Source organism: Belonocnema kinseyi, chromosome 3 (genome assembly GCF_010883055.1).
Source record: "Belonocnema kinseyi isolate 2016_QV_RU_SX_M_011 chromosome 3, B_treatae_v1, whole genome shotgun sequence".
NCBI lineage: Eukaryota > Metazoa > Arthropoda > Insecta > Hymenoptera > Cynipidae > Belonocnema > Belonocnema kinseyi.
The window spans coordinates 84,861,886-84,879,925 of record NC_046659.1 but is presented as its reverse complement, the minus strand read 5'-3'; the positions used below and the strand labels follow the sequence as shown (position 1 = coordinate 84,879,925).

The 18,040-nt window shown below is 27.8% G+C and overlaps 2 protein-coding genes across 2 annotated transcripts in view; one reads left to right on the top strand and one right to left on the bottom strand.

Moving 5' to 3' along the window:
- Window positions 1-4,049, top strand: part of LOC117169401 (tubulin alpha-1C chain-like) — a 14,401-nt gene extending 10,352 nt beyond the window's left edge. Inside the window, exon 5 of the mRNA XM_033355770.1 lies at window positions 3,395-4,049. Within this exon, the coding sequence (XP_033211661.1) occupies window positions 3,395-3,634 (240 nt within the window). The 3' untranslated portion in view covers window positions 3,635-4,049. The remainder of the gene's footprint in view (window positions 1-3,394) is intronic.
- Window positions 4,050-6,011: 1,962 nt separating this feature from the next.
- LOC117169217 (serine/threonine-protein phosphatase 4 catalytic subunit) overlaps window positions 6,012-18,040 on the bottom strand; it is a 22,624-nt gene continuing 10,595 nt past the window's right edge. The window contains exons 4-6 of the mRNA XM_033355473.1: window positions 16,632-16,883; window positions 10,323-10,561; window positions 6,012-6,954 (exon numbers count right to left, since the gene is read on the bottom strand). Coding sequence (XP_033211364.1) covers window positions 6,825-6,954; window positions 10,323-10,561; window positions 16,632-16,883 — 621 coding nt within the window. The 3' untranslated portion in view covers window positions 6,012-6,824. The remainder of the gene's footprint in view (window positions 6,955-10,322; window positions 10,562-16,631; window positions 16,884-18,040) is intronic.

Below are 18,040 nucleotides of genomic sequence, written 5' to 3'. Positions count from 1 at the left end.
TAGTAGCCTCAACCACTTTAATAGCAGCGGCATATATTACAAACTAAAATAGTTGGGCCTACTACTTTGTTAGTTGTCCCAAGCAACTAGTTTTTTCAGTGTGTGTTGTATTTCTTATTCCCTTTTTGTGTTTAGTTTCTTGGGTTTATTTGTTTTATTTTGTAGTTTCTGAATTTTTCTTTCGTTTTATTAATACATTCCTCTGCCTTTCAAGACCATAAGAGCTTGTTTCTCTTATGGTTTAAAAAATGGCATTCAGAGTACGAGTTAATTGCTATGTGTGCGATAGAGTCTATCAGCCAGGAAAAATGGCTCGAATTGATGGAAATAATAATCCTGATAGGCAAAACATTGCAATTTTTAGACGCCTTCAACATCGAAGACCACCACTTGAAGTCGGCCTACTTTCAGTTCGTCGCTCATTCTGAAGTCGTTCGATTTTTGCTTTAAAAAGTGAGAGTCGTTCATCATTCAGAATTCACTCATTATTTTCATCGACGACAGTATGTTTGTCTGCCATTCCTTTTGTGAAAGGCCTTTGAAAAAGTGATTTCTTAGTCAAGTTCAAATCTTCTGCGCTTAGCGTTTGCCCGTTCTGAGAAGCGCGCTATATGAGTCAACGGTGTTGACTGATATTGTCATTGGTTTGGCTAAACGTGTACCCTCTGGCGAAGGGTACACTGTTATTATCGATGTGCGCACTAGTTACTAATGTTACTTTGGATACCATTTCTGTCTTTAAAATAGTAATTACTTAGTCAAGTTCAAATCTTGGGCGCTTAGCGTTTGATCGTTTCGAGAAGCGCGCAATATAACTCATTGGTTTGGCTAAACATATTACTGACTACTTTCTGATGCGTGATTCTTATAGTGACATCGCTTTTGTCGCTAAAGTTACTAGGATTGGTTTCATTCGCTGATCTTGAGCGCTTAGCGTTCAACCCTCTTGCGAAGGGTAGAATGTTATTATCGGTATGTGTGCACCAGTTACTAATGTTACTTTGGGTACCATTTCTGCCTTTAAAGAAGTGATTGATTAGTCAAGTTAAAATCTTGGGCCCTTAGCGTTTGATCGTTTTGAGAAGCGCGCTATATGAGTCAACGGTGTAGGCGAAAATATGACAGACCACGATCTGAACCGTGATTTCTATGTTGACATCGCTTTTATAACAAAATCTGTTGTAATTCGTTTTATTCACTGATCTTGAGCGCTTAGCGCCACATAGCGCTAACACTGTCCATTTTTTTGGATACGAAGTTTCTGCTAAATCCACCGAAAGCCATTTTCCCATACATTTAGTGCACGGTCCTTTAACTATTTGGTTAAAAATTGAATAATTTATTCAAAAATGTAACTATTTTGTAGAAAATTAACTATTTATTGAAAAAATCATATTTTTGGTTTAGAAATTCAACTGTTTTGTTGATCATTCTTTCTTTTGGTTTCCAAATTTAATAATTTTGTTGAATTTTCCTCTTTTTTGGTAGAAAAATTGGAAAAGTCATCTTTTTGGTTGAAAAATGAAGTATTTGGTTAAAACATTAATCTTCTTCGAGGAAAATTCATATTTTTGCGTAAGAATTAAACTATTTGGTTAAAATGCATCTTTTTGTTTCAAAATGCATCTTTTGTCAGTTGAAAATTCATCGATTTAATAGATTTATTTATTTCGTTCAAAATTCGTCTTTCTGGATAGAAAATTAATCTGGTGTTGTGAGAATTCATCACTTTGGTTCAGGATTGAACTATTTTGTTAAAATGCATTTTTGTTGTTGTTGCAAATACAGTTTTAACTGGAATTGTAACGTTTTCATTTTTGGCTGAAAACTTATATTTTTTAGCTGAAAATTTAACTATTCGGTTGAAAATTCATCATTCATGAATGAAAACTTACTTTCTTGTTGCAAATATAGTTGAAAATTCTACTGTGTGGTAGAAAATTCATCTTTCTGGATCGAATTTTAAATCTCTCGATGTGAAATGGCGTTTTGGTAGAAAATCTATCTTTGTAGGTTTAAAATTCAGATATGTGATTATAAACTAAATTATTTTGTTGAAAATTTAACTGTTTTGTTGAGTATTCGACCTCTTGTATTGAAAATTCATCTTTTATAGTTGGAAATTCAACAATGTTGTTGCAAATTTAATTATTTTATTGAAAATTCAACTGTTTTGTTGAATTATTTTCTTTTTGGTCAAAAATTTAACTGTTTTGTTGAAAAATCGTTCTTTTCGATTAGAAATTAATATTCTATGCTAAAAAAAGTCATATTCATTGATCGAAAATTCATCTTTCTTGGTCGAAAATTAACTTTTTTGTTTGAAAATTCAACTGTCTTCGAAAAATTCATCTGTTTGACTTGAAAATTTAAGTATTTGTTTCAAATTTTACTATGTTGTTAAAAATTCGTCTTATTTGCGTTGAAAAATCTTCTTTTTTAATTGAGAATACAACTAATTTGTTGAAATTTTAACTGTTTTGTTAAATATTCGTTCTCTAGGATTAAAAATGCATTTTTTTGTCAGAAAAGTATAATTCTTGGTTGAAAAAAAGATTTAACTGTTTTGTTGAAAATTCGTCTTTTTCGATTAAAAATTACTATTCTATGCTAGGAAAGTCTTTTTCATTGATCGAAAATTCATTTTTCTTGGTTGAAAATTAATTTTTTGTTTGAAAATGTAGCTGTCTTCAAAAAATTCATCTGGTTGACTTGAAAATTTAAGTCTTGGTTTTAAATTTGAACTATTTCGTTAAAAATTCGTCTTATTTGGGTTGAAAAGTCATCTCTTTTGGCTGAGAATTCATCTATTTAAATATTGGGTTGGAAATACTTTGGGTTGAATTTTAATCTTTTTTATTTGAAAATTCGACCATTTGGCTGAAAAATCAACATTTTTGTTAAAAAATTAATAATTCTATTGAAAATTCAACTATTTTGTTAAATTAGTTTCTTTTTTGGTCGAAAATTTAACTGTATAGTGGAAAATTCGTCCTTTCTGATTGAAAATGCTAAATGCTAAAAAAATGCTAAAAGAAAGTCATCTTTCTTGCTTGAAAATTAACTTTTTGTTTGAAAATTCAACTATCTTCAAAAATTCATTTTATTGGTTTGTAAATCTAAATACTTGGTTAAAAGTTGAACTATTTCGTTAAAAATTCGCCTTTTTGGGTTCAAAATTGATCTCTTTTGGTTGAGAATTCAACTATTTTGTTGAAAATGAAATAAATTTTGTCTTGAAGTCTTAGGACGTACCTTAGTGCCTATTATTTAATTTCCCAAATTTTCAACTCGACATCTCAATTCGTGTAGATGTAAGTTGGTTGTGAAAAAATGTCGGAAAAATTGAAATTGCATAAGCAATACATGGCTTCAAATAAAAAACTAATTCCAGGTTCAACGAGCAGTCTCGATGTTATCCAATACGACAGCCATCGAAGAAGCTTGGGCCAAATTAAATCACAAATTTGATTTGATGTACAATAAGAGGGCTTTCGTGCATTGGTACGTTGGAGAAGGTATGGAAGAAGGTGAATTTAACGAAGCCAGAGAGGATCTCGCAGCTCTTGAACGCGATTATGAAGAAGTCGCTCTTGAATCCCCATCAACCCCAGATGCTTCTTCAGAGTACTGATCACTTCAAAAAGGAAGAAAACCTTGAAAAATCAATACCAAAAAGAAGTTTTCTAGAAAATATAAATATTATAAAGCATCTGTGCGAAACTCTCTGAAACTAAGCTATATAGGAGAAATTTTATGGGGAAAACCTTCCTACAGTGAATAGTATAACCTTCAATGGATAATTATTAATTAAAAATACTCATGAAAAATAATTAACTTAATTTATTGAATAGTCAAGAGGCTATACGTGTTAATCAATTAAAATTTTTTCTTTTATTTGTGCTATTGATTAATGATTATCCACTGTTGGTAGCATTATCCACTGTGGGGAGGTTTCCTCTAAAGGTATCTACAATCAATGAAATGGTAGAAAAAGTGTATCAGTAGTTACCTAGCTTTTTATAATAATTTACAAACTAGACTGATATTAAGAAGAACATTCTAATTATAATTGGATTTTAAGACTGTCCCTAAATCTAAATTTTTTGTATGTCAGAATCACAGTGATTGTTCCAAAATGTTAAGTTCCAACGACGGTCGGCTTTATGAATCAATTGATTTTATATCTAATGTACTTTTTATAATTATACACGTTGGTACACAAAATATACTTCCTTTCAATTTCTAGATCTTAAACGTGTTTTTTAAACCCATAATTATTTAAATTTTTTATCAGTAAGCAGTGTGTTTATTTAAATCTTGGAAGAAAATTCTCTAATAATTCCAGTTTTTTTTCGAGATATCTTAATTTTTTTCCTTGTAATATTCGGAACCAATTAAAATATTTCGCATTTCTTTAAACAATCGCCTCGGAATCTGTGTACAGTTTTGCGAGTTTATTATAAATTATGTTCTTTTTCAGTTTCTGGGGATTCAATTAATATTTTTGATTTAGAAAGCTTAAAAAAATTATTTTACAATATATTCTTCAAAACATTAGCACCATCGATTAATTAAATAAGTAAATAATAATTCAAACAAAAGAGTACTATATTCACTTCAATTGTAAACGCTTTAAATTCCTAACTTTTCAAGTGAAATATCTCATTTTCAACAAGATAGGTGAATTTTTAACAAAACAGTTAAATATTTAGTTAAAAACTTTAATTTTCTGTTAAAAAGATGATTTTCCAACCAAACATATAAATTTTCAATGAAAAAGTTGCATTTTCAACTTAAAAAAGACCAATTTTCGACCAAATGCTGGAATTTTGAACTCAAAATGATCAATTTTTAACCAATAATCGAAATTAAATTCAGTCAAAAAAATTCATTTTCAAGAAATTTGATGAATTTTCAACTGAAATGATGAAGCTTTAACTGGAACAGTTGAATGTTTAATCAAAAAGATTAATTTCTACCAAAAAGGACGATTTTTCAACTAAATGAATTCTCAACTTAAAAAGATAAATTGCCGAACAAAAATTGAATAGTTAATTTTTCAGTTGAACAAATTAATCTTTAAGCTGATATTTTTTCCAACTAAAATAATAGAAAATTCAAATGCAAATAGTTACATTTACACTTTAAACAAAATTTCAACAAAAAAAGCTAATTTTCAAAAAAATAGTTACATGTTCAAACAAAGTGATTAACTTTCTACTTAATTAATGAATCTCCAACTGTAATAGTTAAATTTTAACCAAAGAGATGTATGTTTAATCAAAAAGATTAATTTTCAATAAAAAAGTTTAATTTTCTACCAAAAAAATACAACGATTTTTTATCAAATACATGAATTTTCAACTAAAAAATATAAATTTTCAACCAAAAATTGAATTTAAAATTTAGGGTAAAATTAATATTCAACCGAGGAGATTATTTTTAACCAAACAAATAAAATATTCAATTGCAATAGTTACATTTTCACTTAAAAACAAACAAAATTTTACAAAAAATTAATTTCTACCGAAGAAAACGAATTTAAAACGAAACTGTTGAATTTTCAACGAAAAAGCTTAATTTTTAATTAAAAAGTTGAATTTTTTACCAAAAAATACCATTTTTTAACTAGAAGACAAATTTGTAACTAAATAATTGAATTTCGATCTAAAAAAGATCAATTTTCTACAAAAAATGGAATCGTTAAATTTTTAGTAAAAAAATTTATGTCAACCAAAGAAATAAATTTTCTACTAAAATGATAGAATATTCAATTGAAATAGTTACATGTTCCGTTTTAAAAAATAATAATTAAAGATAGTTGCATTTCCAAACGAAATGATGAATTTTTAAATAAATGATAAATCTCCCAATGGAATAGTTGAATTTTTAACCAAAAATATTGTATTTAAAAAAAAATTAAGCACACACTAGAAAAAATGACCTCACTGAAAGAACAATTCCCTGACATTTCTAGGTGAGGTTAGAAAAAAAATCAGTGGCTTTTCTTTTCATTCGTTTTTATTCAATAAAAATTGAACCTAAGAGCCAAGTAGGAAAAATTAATTTCAAGAAAGTGTTTGTACGGAACGTGAATGAATACAGATATTACGTAATTTTTTAAAGGAAAGGACAGTGTGACTCATACGTTTTATATTTTATAGACTGCTAAATGCTACCAACTCAGACATTCTCTTGTATACAGTACAAAAATTTGGAAGATACACACTTAATTGATGTACAGTCACAAATGACATACTTAACTGCAAACTCCGATTACAATAACAATTTATTGAAACGAAACTGGTCTTATGATTCTCAGTACACATCCTTAAATTTTTTCAAATGTAAACTCAAATTTATAAAATTATCTTTTATATCAGGTAATAACGCCAATGCCCGTCCAAAAATAGTCGTCCGATGTTTTATTTTTCCCCGTTAAAATAATTGGTACCGTTCTTTCAATAGGAACAATTATTAAAGTTGAAAATACTCATATAAGAAAGGGAAAAAGGTAAAGTAATCGGCTATTTGAGAGGCTGCTGGACTTGCAATTTGGCAGACCTACAATGGTTCCTATTCTTCAATCACATCATTCTATTTTAATTGAAGTTATTATGAACGAACAGTTACGTATGCAAGTAGTTCAGCTAATTATGTACACATCTTAATTTGGTAAAGTAGCATTTTTCACATCCACTTAAGAAGATTAAGATTTACTTGATTCCTAGTTGTATACGTGCTTAAACGAGGGGTACTGAAAATCTTAAAACTTCAGTGTCCATCATGCCACAGAAATTGGCTATAAAATATTCTTTAATTCACAAAAAATAGTCAGTTTGCGGCTTCTTGCTTGGAATTCCTCGGCTTTCTTGGGGTGCAGCCTCGAATATCGTAAAGTCCCTTTGAAGATGTTCGTTTAATTCTAAAATCGCAGCCACATTACCGCACCTTGAAGGAAATAACAAAATTTAGACAAGGAAAAGCTTTCAAAGATATCAAAAGATGATAGAAAAGACTGCCAAAAATTTTTTTAAATATTTCAAAGGTCCCAAAACATTTCAAAATAACTAATTTAGAAGATTTGGTACTGGTTTTTGAAAGATTTCAAAAAATTTCAGAAAGATTTGAAAGGTTCCAAAAGGTTTCAAAATAGGTAATTCAGAAGATTTTGCAAAGATTTAAAAGATTTCAAAAGACTTTACAGGTCTCCTAAAGATTTCCGAGACTTAAAAAATATTTTAAATATTATATTTTGTAAATATTTGTAGGATTTCAAAAGATTTCAGATGAATTTAAAAAATATTTTAAAGATTCCAGAAGATTTAAAAATAGCTCATTCAGAAGATTTTGTAAAGATTTTAAAGATTTCAAAAATATTTAATAAGATTCCAGAGATTTCGAAATAGCTAATTTTGAAATTTTCACAAAGATTAAACAAATATTTCACAATGATTTCAGAAAGTCAATTCAAAAGATTTGATAAAGAATTTAAATATTTTAGAAAGCTTTCAAAAGATTTCACCAAATGTTCAGAAAGATTTAACGAAGTTTTCAAAGGTTCCAAAATATTTCAAATTAGGTGATTCAGAAGATTTTGCAAAAATTTGAAAGATTTCAAAAAGTTCTCACAAATATTTCAGAAAGATTTAAAAAATATTTCAAAGGTTCTAAACGATTTTCAAAAAGGCAAATCCAGGAGATATGGTAAAGGTTTAGAAAGTTTTTAAGAAATTTTCAGAAAGATCTAACAAATATTTTGAAATAGGTAATTCAGAAGATTTTGCAAAGATTTTTAAGATTCCAAAGACTTCAAACCCGGTAGTTCAGAAGACTTCGCAAAGATCCGAAATATTTTACAACGATTTCAGAAGATTTAAATAATTTCACCAAAGTTCTTGAAGGTTTAAAAAATATTGAAAAGATTGAAATGATTTCACAAAGATGTACAAGATTTCAAGAATTTCACAAAAAAACTGATTTCAAATAGTGTCAATAATAGCATTTTGTAAAAATAGTAACAAAATGGTGGCATATTACTGTTCTCGAAAACTTGATTGGCTTTTCATGACTTGAAGTTATTTTATATCTTAAATGTCAAATTCGAAAAATTAAATCTACAAATCATAGAAAACTGTATGTGAATTAACAAACATTTGTGCTTTTTAATACTTTAAATACTCTAAAAAAAGAAGAAAATGAACATTAAGGACATGTGACACAGCTAAATACCTATATTACCGACCTCACTTTTTCTGTTCACTGAATGTTTTTTTGAACCTAAGAACTTTTTTTGTGAATAAAATATCGAGATTAAACTATGGAAAATATATTAGAGTACAATAAAGTACGTTTAGGTACTGCATTTTGGTAGGAACTTCACTGAAAACTATTTCATCTTTTTTCTGAACCTCGACATTTTTTGAACGTTCGAACTTTTTTTATACATAAAATATCGGTATCAAACTTTGATAAATACAAGAGCTGAAAGAAAACTACGTTTAAGTACAAAGCTTAATAATAAAAGATATAAAAAAAAAGATTTCACCTATCAATTCCATCGGCATCAGCCGGTAACGTTGTACACGAAAATACGAACCCTCAAGAGCCTCGTCTAGTGGCCGCCAGGATTCGTATTTTCGTGTACAACGTTATCGGCTGATGCCGATGGAATTCATAGTTAGCAGTATCTAAACGTACTTTATTGTACTCTAATACATTTTCCAAAGTTTCAGCTCAATATTTTATTTACAAAAAAAGTTCTTAGGTTCAAAAAAACATTCAGTGAACTGAAAAAGTGAGGTCGGTAATATAGGTATTTAGCTGTGTCATATGCCCTTAAATCCTAAAGTTTCCAAGAAGACTTAGAATTTCTAAAAATGTTCGGCTGTCAGTTTTTTTCACAGGAAATTAGCATTTTCAAACCAAAATTATCATCAAGATTCTCAATTTACAAGAGTTCTATGATATTGAAATATTGATAAGATTTTCAAAAATTTAGATTTTTGAAAACTACAAAAAACATTTTGAACCTTTTTAAGAGTTTTCAAAGGTTTCAAGAGAATAATAAAACTTTATTAAGATAGATGGGAAATTTTTTAATACTTTTTTATTTTTACAAATGAGTTCTAAAATTCCAAAAAAGAATGTCGAAGATTTGATGGAAAAAATTTTGCAACTTTCCCAACTTTTAGAAAAATTTAAGGCAGTTTAAGAAATATTTTGAAACTATACAAAAATAATTTAAAACTTGTAAAAAAGATTTCAATTATTTTTTTAATATAGATTTTTAAAGATTTGCAAAGAATTCAAAAATATTCTTTAGATTCCTAGGAAAATTCAAAATTTTTTTATTTTGAAAAGTTAATTTAAATAAAACATTAAAAAAGAATCCAAAACATTTTTTAAATTTTCAAAAAAGAATCTGTCAGATTTTAAGGCTTTTTTTTAACTATAGGAAAAAGTGTAATACTTTTAAAATATATTAAGAAAGTTTAAAAGTTTTGAAAGCATTTTAACAAAATTTTTAATTTGAAAACCTCAGAACATTTAAAAAAAGATAGATTTTTGAAAGATTTTAATAAAATCAAAAAAGTTTCTCTAGATTTCTTGCAACATTTAAAATGATTTTTTTGTTGTTATAATTTGACGTGAATAATTAAAAATGTTTTCGAAAGATTTCCGAAATATTAAGAAAAAATATGGAAGCTTTATAGGCAATATGCTTAATTTTTAAGATTTTAAAAGAAAATTGAGGAAAGATTGGAGGCAATTAAAAAGGCGTCTAGGAATTCAGATGATTTAAAGAGGTTATCATTATTTTAAAACTTGAAAAGATTTCAAAAAATTGACAAAATACTAGTAAATTTCTTTCAGACTTCTAAAAGTCCTAAACCTCTTTTAAACTGGCTCGAATTTTTCCTATCATTTTCTAAACTTTTGTTTTCGATAAATCTGAAATCTTCAAAAAAGAATTTGAAATGTTTCAAGAATCGTAGGAAAATTATATTTACATAACTATAAAAACAAACTGATAATACTTATTTGCTCGTCCTCAGATCTCGGAATCTAATTTGAGCTCGAATTTCAGTATTTAAAGCTTTTAGCAAATAAATAGTTATTTAAAAATGAATGTGATTTTTTTGTACCTATTAAAAATTATTTTTTCCCCCAAACCGAAAAAATATGCTCATGCTAAGCGCGGGATTGATGATGCTAGTTTTAAATAAAAAATTATATATTCAGCTATTTTATTTTAAAATGGTAAGTAATGGTGTGACTCTCAATCTCCTGTAAATAATTTATTTTTCAAGACTCACCTGTAACAGTAATTAGGTGCAGACCAGACAGTCAAGACCGTCTCATTAAAATGCCATTTATATCCTTCCATCACTAACTGATGGGCTCGACATATCATATCGATATCGTTAGCAGAATTGAATTGCGCTACGACATCACTACCAAACAAATATCCGGCTCCTCGAGGCGATACACCCCAACCCTGAGTATCTTCGGGATCCGACCACAAGAGATCACACATTGGACCGTCATGAGGTACCTAAAAATTAAAAAAACTATTTCTTACGACTTCCTTTTACCGAAGAAAACTCAAGAGCAGGGTAAATATTACAATCATTGTTTTCTTCAGAAAAATATCTCTGTACAAAAATATGTTTTTTTGTAGGGCGCATCGAAAAAAACAAAAAGTTGTTTTTGCGCAAAGTTCTATTATCAATGGAAACTTCCTTTTGGCAGTCAAATCACTTCCATAAAGTTTGATTTCAACACAGATGCCCAAATAATGCATTTGCTTGTTAAATTTGTTTTTAAAAATCATAAAATTTGTCAACTCATAATGAATGTTGCTGAATTTATTATGAAGATCCCAATTAAAAGTCTGATATCGACACAAAAAAGAATTTTTCCGTCGACAGATGCTCCAATATTGCATTTTTTTATTCAATTTTTTTAAAAAATCATAATATTAATCAACAAATTATGACTTTTGCTAAAATTATTATAAATTTCCTAATTGAAAAATATTGACATAGAAAAAAACGAATATTTCTGTCGAAAAATGCCTGATTATTGCATTTGTACATTAAATTTGTTTATAATATAAATAACTATAATCAGAAGAGAAAAATTTTTTGTATCATATTGTTTCGATTCCAAATTATAAAAAAATTAAAAACCTAATTCAAAAATCAGGCTGGACAGCTCTCTTAGAAATCTAATTACTTTTTTCTCCATTTTTTTGTTGTCGAAATCGATCAAGATTTGTGAGCTGCACGTTATTTTGAACCAAACAAGCAATTTTTCTTTCCAATGTGCGGCACTCCTTTAGATACGAAACCAAAAACTTTTTTTTTTAGAATATCCGTAGAGAAAATTTTTGAATTTTGAAAAAAGTGGTTTCAAGAATATTCAAAATGTGCACACTTTTCGAATTTTTCTCTAAAATGGCTGTCTAACGAACTTGAACTTCATTTTAAGATAGTAAAAGAATTTACCAAAGGGAAATCCAATCTGTCAATTCTTTCGAAAGTTATCGTGCAAACGAAAAAAACCATCCACGGACAGACAGACAGACATACAGACTGACCGAAAGACACATTCGTAAAAAACTGTTTTTCGGATTCAGGGGGTCTTAAAACGTGGACATTTGACAAAAACTGGGGGCAGGGGTCAAATTTTAAACAAATCTAATACCTTCTCTGATGATAATGTAAAAATTCCTTCTGTCTCCGCATCGTAGATATAGCTAAAAATCTCAAAAAACGAAGCATTTCTTCAAATTTGAACAGCAAAAAATTTTTTTTAGGTTTTAAATTATCAATAAAAATAGTTCAAATAAAGAAGATTTATACAGGTATAGCGATAGTTCCGTTACAATATTTTTTACCTTTCTTAAATGGCTTTGAAGTTTTAAAAAATCTAAAAAAAGTCGTCTTTTTCGCTATTTTCTTAGAGTTACGGTAAATTTCTCGACTATTTGGCCATATAATGTGATATACACTGCCCTCCAAAAGTTTTAGGTCACCTCTTTTTTTAGGACTGAATAAATTGTCTTATTTTTAATTATATCAGAGCTAAAATAAATAGTCATTAAAAGGTTGATTGCTTTCGAAATTCTGTAAAAAATAAGCCCAGGGTGAAGCCAATTTGTCTAGTTTTTAAGTAGATATTGCAAAAATAGTGTAAATTTCAATGATTTCTTAAATTTTCAATAACTTCCGAAATAGTCAACATTTTTCAATGTTCTTGGTCTCACTTTGAAGCTTTTTTCACCGTGTCACAACAGCTTATGAGTATAAATCGTAAAAATTTTACCTTTGAATTACAAGAACTTGAAGTTGTAACAAAAAAGTTGGAAAAATTGCAACATTATTTTTGGTAACAACCAAAATTTGTAAAATATATGAAACATATAATCATGAAGTTTCTATGTAATTTCCTCAAAATATATATTTATTTAAATTTTATCCTGATTTTCTCAAGGATAAGATTTTTTCAAATTTTTCCAACTTTTTTATTACAACTTCAAGTTCTTGCAATTCAAAACGAAATGTTTTATAATTTATACTCGTAAGCTGTTCTGGCAAAATGAAAAAATATCTTCAAAATGAGCCCAAGAACATTGAAAAATGTTGATTCTTTCGGAAGTTATTGAAAATTTAAAAAAACATTGAAATTTACACTATTTTTGCAATATCTACTTAAAAACTAGACAAATTGGCTTCACTATGGGCTTATTTTATACAGAATTTCGAAAACAATCAACTTTTTAAAGAAATTTTTTTTTATCTCTGGTATAATTAAAATGAAGAGAATTTATTCAGTCATACAAAAAAGAGGTGGCCTTAAAATTTTGCACGACAGTGTACATTAATGGAAATGTATTTGCAATAAGTTGCAACAATAATATATAAGGAATGTTAACATTAAAATAACTTTTATTAACTTTGAATTACAAGAAAAATTTTAAGTGATATATTGCTCTTTATTTGACAATAAGATTATTTTCGGTATATAATTTATCAGAAGAAACTAGTTCGCAGCAAGTGGATGTGTACCTACATGGCAACAAATTCATTAATTAATAATTAATAAAAATTATTTATTTAAAATCATTTATATAGCAAAAATTAATTTTATTTTAAAATAAAGAGCAATATATCACTTTCAAAAATTTTCTTGTAATTCAAAGACAATAAACATTATTTTAATGTCAAAATTCCTTATATATTATTGTTACAACATATTGCGAATACATTCCCATTAATGTATTTCAAACATTATATGGTCAAATAGTCGAGAAATTTACCATAACTCTAAGAAAATAGCAAAAAATTCGACTTTTTTCGATTTTTTTGAACTTCAAAGTCAATTATGGAGGGCGAAAAATATTTTGACGGAATTATCGATATCGTCGACTACTGACGGGAGAAGAGGGGACCAAATGCATGGGATTTGGTCCATTTTTCCCTATTTTGCTAATATCTTCGTAAAAACTAATTTTTTCTATATAAGTGTATTTGAAAAATAGTTGTTATTTTTTAATTACTATTTAATGAAATAAGTGAAGTTAGCTGATGGTTGAAGTGAAAATGCCTAATTGGGAATTAGAGTTCTTAAATTCCTAAGAATTTAAGTTCAGGTTATATAACGGAGAATATGACCAATTTAGGAAAATTTTCAAATGTATTAATTTATTTCAAACAAAAGAAAGTTTTTTCTACGTTAAGATTTTTCACTCAAAAAATAATTAAAAGTTAATTTGTTAAAAAAAAACGCGATTCTTTTAAATAAAAAATATCAATCTTTAAAAATTGAAAAGTTCCATTTTCTGTTAAAAAATTAATTCTAAACAATACAAAAAAGTATTTTCCACTAAACAGTTAAATTTTCAACCGAACATAGCCTTCAATAAAAAAATTTCACAATGTAGTTTAACTTTGACCCAAGTAGTTGAATTTTCATTTAAAAAAGATTAATTTATAACAAGATAATTAAACTTTTAGCCAACGAGATAACTTTTCCACTTGAAATATAAACCTTTAACAAAAGAAGTAATTTCTTAAGAAAGCGATTCAACCAAATGTTTTAAACAAATGAGTTGAATTAACAAGCAAAGAAAAATCCTTTTTCACCAAAAAATTGCATTTTCATACAAAAAATGAAATTTCTTCTATAACAGACGAAGTTTTAAATCAAAAGGATAAATTTTCAAAAAGTAGTTGAATTTTCTGTTGAAAAAGATTTTAGTCGAGTTTTTACGATCAAACTATGAATTTTATTTTAAGAAATAATTTGCTACGAAAAAAATTGAATTTTCAATCCAAAATGGCGAATTTTTAAACAAAAAGGATGACTTTTTAACAAATTTGTTGAATTCTCTAGCAAATAGTTGTATTTTTATTAAAAAAATATAAAATTTATCTTAAAGCAGAAGAATTTTTTGTTACAAAAAAATAAGTTTTTACGAAAAAATTGAATTTTTCAATCCAAATAGACGAATTTTTTCAGTCAAAAAGGATGAATTTGTAACAAAATAGTTAAATTCTCTAACAAATAGTTGCATTTTTATCCAAAAAAAGCTCAATTTTGTACTGAAACAGATGCATTTGTAATAATAAAAAAAAAATTTCTTATAAGTGGAACTTTCATCTAGAAAATATTTCAGTTCATTTTTCAACACCAAAAAATAAATTTTAAACAAAAACTAAATTTTCTACGAAAGAGTTAAGTTTTCAAGAAAATATTATAATACCTTAAATTCTAACCAAACAGTTGCATTTTTATCAAAAAAAATTTAATTTCTGCTAAAGCAGGTAAATTTTAAAATAAAAAAGACAAAAAAAAAGAGTTGAATTTTCAAGTGAAAAGTTAACGAAAAAATGCAATTTTCTATTAACTAAAATAACTTCTGAGATTCTCATAAATTCTCAGAGAATTTATTTCTCGGTAATATTCTCATTCTCGTTACCGTTCACAAAGTAATATAGCAGGCTCAAAACTCTATTCGGAATGGTTAAGCTGCAATACGCCACCTAGTGACAAAAATGCAAACTAGAAGGAATAGGTACGATTTTAAAGATGCATTTTAATTTGTGCATAGAAGTCTTTTAACGAATTTTTTTGGAATTTAAAGTATTTATTAGATAATAAAAATAAGTATTTATCGAAAACAAAGGATTTTAGATGGAATTTATAGATGATAACATAGAGTGAAAAAACATATTTTTTACAGAAATATTTTTCTGAAGAAAACAATTATTGTACCATTTATCGTAATTTTCAAAATTTAATGAACTTAAAATTGATTTATTTATAGGCAAAAATGAACTCAAAGTAAGCATTTATTAATTTATACATGAAATATTTACTATTTAAAAATCTGATCTGAAAGTTCAGTTAGAATTCGCATTTAAATTCCAATCGTCTACTATTCGTAATCTTTGCATAATCTGGATAAAATTTGTCGCTACATACATTGATTAAAGTTTATTTAAGCTTACAATGCATTGAAACTTACATTAAATAGTGAAATAATTTTTGTTTGTTTTAAACCTATCTGACAAAAATGTGTTTTTTCACTGTATAAGATGGAAATTGTATATAAAACTATTTGTTTTTTTATGAAGATTGGTTTTTAGTATTAAATTATTGTTTTATACTTCACAAAAAAATTGTAAAACTCTTTTATGCAAAAATTAAAATACATCTCTAAAATTGTACCTACTATTTCTAGTTTAAGTTTTTTGCATCAGATGGCGAAATGGTAGACCACCATTCCCAATACAGGTACATAACGAAGTCGTTATGTAAGGTTCCCCACTTGGGTCCATTTGTAGCCAAGGTCTTTGTTTCAGGCATCATTCACTCTACTGACACTCTTTTTATTAACTATTTGCCGCCATACTTTCCTGTCCTGGCATACTTCTCTAGCTTCTTTTATGTCCATGCATTTTTTCATGCAGGCTCTCGTGTTTCTGTGACTTCTTATGTCTCTTCTAAGTAGGGTCTCATTCACACATTCTAACCATTCTTTCCGCGGTCTACCTCTGGGCACGTTGCCATTTACTTTACCTTGATACACTTGTTTCGTTAGTCGTTCATTTGGTTTCATTGAAAATTCTACTGTATCGTTGAAAACTCATTCTATTGGCTAAAAAATTCAAAATTTTAGATAACCCTATTTTCTTATTTACTGTAAAATCATTCTTCGTTAAAATTCGTCCTTTTGATTTGAAAATTCATCTCTTGGTAGAAAGATCACCTGTTTTTGGTTGAAACTCCAACTGTTTGGTTGAAAATTAATCTGTTTTGGTCGAGAAATCATCTACTTTAATGAAAATTCGTCCTTTTTGGCGACCCCTAATCAGCCATTGAGACAATTTTCCGGTATTAGTGGAAACATTTAAGAAAATAGTGTCTTTTGTGGATTTTTTTTTACGAAATAGTAGCAAAAGTGTGCCACTGATTCTCCACTAAATAATAGAAATCAGACAAAGTAAAAGAAAGTCGATTTTGTGATCGAAGGAAAAAATTGCCGATCCTGAATAAAATTCTCGGATTTCCTGGTCTGCTAGACACCCTGGAAGAAGAATAAGGTCAAAATTTACCTCTTGCTTTCTGTCAATAGTGCGGATTTGATCTAGCGTCTGTATGCTCGGAGACAAACCACCATGGACGCAGAATATTCTTCCGTCAATGATAGCCGAAAGAGACAAGTAATCGAAAATCTCCGTGCAATGACGCCACACCGTATTGCTACCATATTTACGTAAACATTCATCGTAGAAGCCATAGACTTGCGTGATTTGTCTGGATTCGTGGTTTCCTCTGATTAGTGTGATTCTATCTGGATAACGAACCTAAAACAACATTCACTTTAGTTCCTTGAACGTCATCTTTTTTTTTTTAATTTCAGGGATCACAGTCGCTCAGCAGTTTAATTGTAGGGAAAATAGGGGAATTTTTCATCGAAAAAGGGGCAATTATTAATAGAAAATTTTGTTATCTCATAGAAATTATTCTATAAAATAATAGAAAAGAAAATTAAGGACAATAGTTTGGATAATTGATGGAAATGGATATATATTAACTTCAAAATTTATATAGAATATTTTTGCAGAAAATCAAACCCGTTGCACTTTTGTTGCAAAGAATCGATTTTTGAATGATGACTTTTGTTTTAAAATAGACGATTTTCCGTGAAAAACGCTACCACAATTTTAACCACAAATTGTTCTGGACTGTAAATCTTCTTTGAAATTTAATTATTTCTGTTTGCAATAACCGATTTCTCGTGAGAAATGCTAACATACCCTATTATCGTTCAAATATTGTAAATAATCTTTCAAATTTAACGATTTTTCATTGAGAATAACCATTTTATATAAGAAATTAAGAACTTCAAATGATAAAAAAATTTTTACGATTGCAAATCTTCTTTTAGGCAAAATAATTTTGGTTTGAAATAATAGACTTCCTGTTAAAAATGTTTTAAAAAACCTAAAATTGTACCAAAGTTGTAAATTTAATGATTCTGAATTATAATCTGAATAATAATTGATGAAAAGAATTCCTGAAAATAAAATCAAGAATTTAACGACCAAATTTGGACAACCACCACAAAATGTTCCCATTGGAATCTGAAAAAAGTAACACTTCTCTCCCCTCCCTTACCCCTAAAAAAGAAAAAAGAAAAGAAAACTATTCATCCTTACTTTGGACGAAAATAAAAAGAAGAAAAGAAAAATGAGAAGGCAACCAACCAAATCCCCTTCCTTCTCTTTCTTATTTCTTTCGTCCTATTTATTCCCATTATTATCAAATCCCAATAAAGAACATTAAAAATATATATATAATAATCGCCAACGTTTCGGCACTCATACAGCACCCTTATCAAGACAAAAAATATATATATAATATAAAATAAAATAGAAATAAAAAAAAATGAAAAAAAAATAAAATAAAATCAAAATATCGTGGCAGGTGTGCTGTTCCTGCTGGCAACAAATTTTATTTA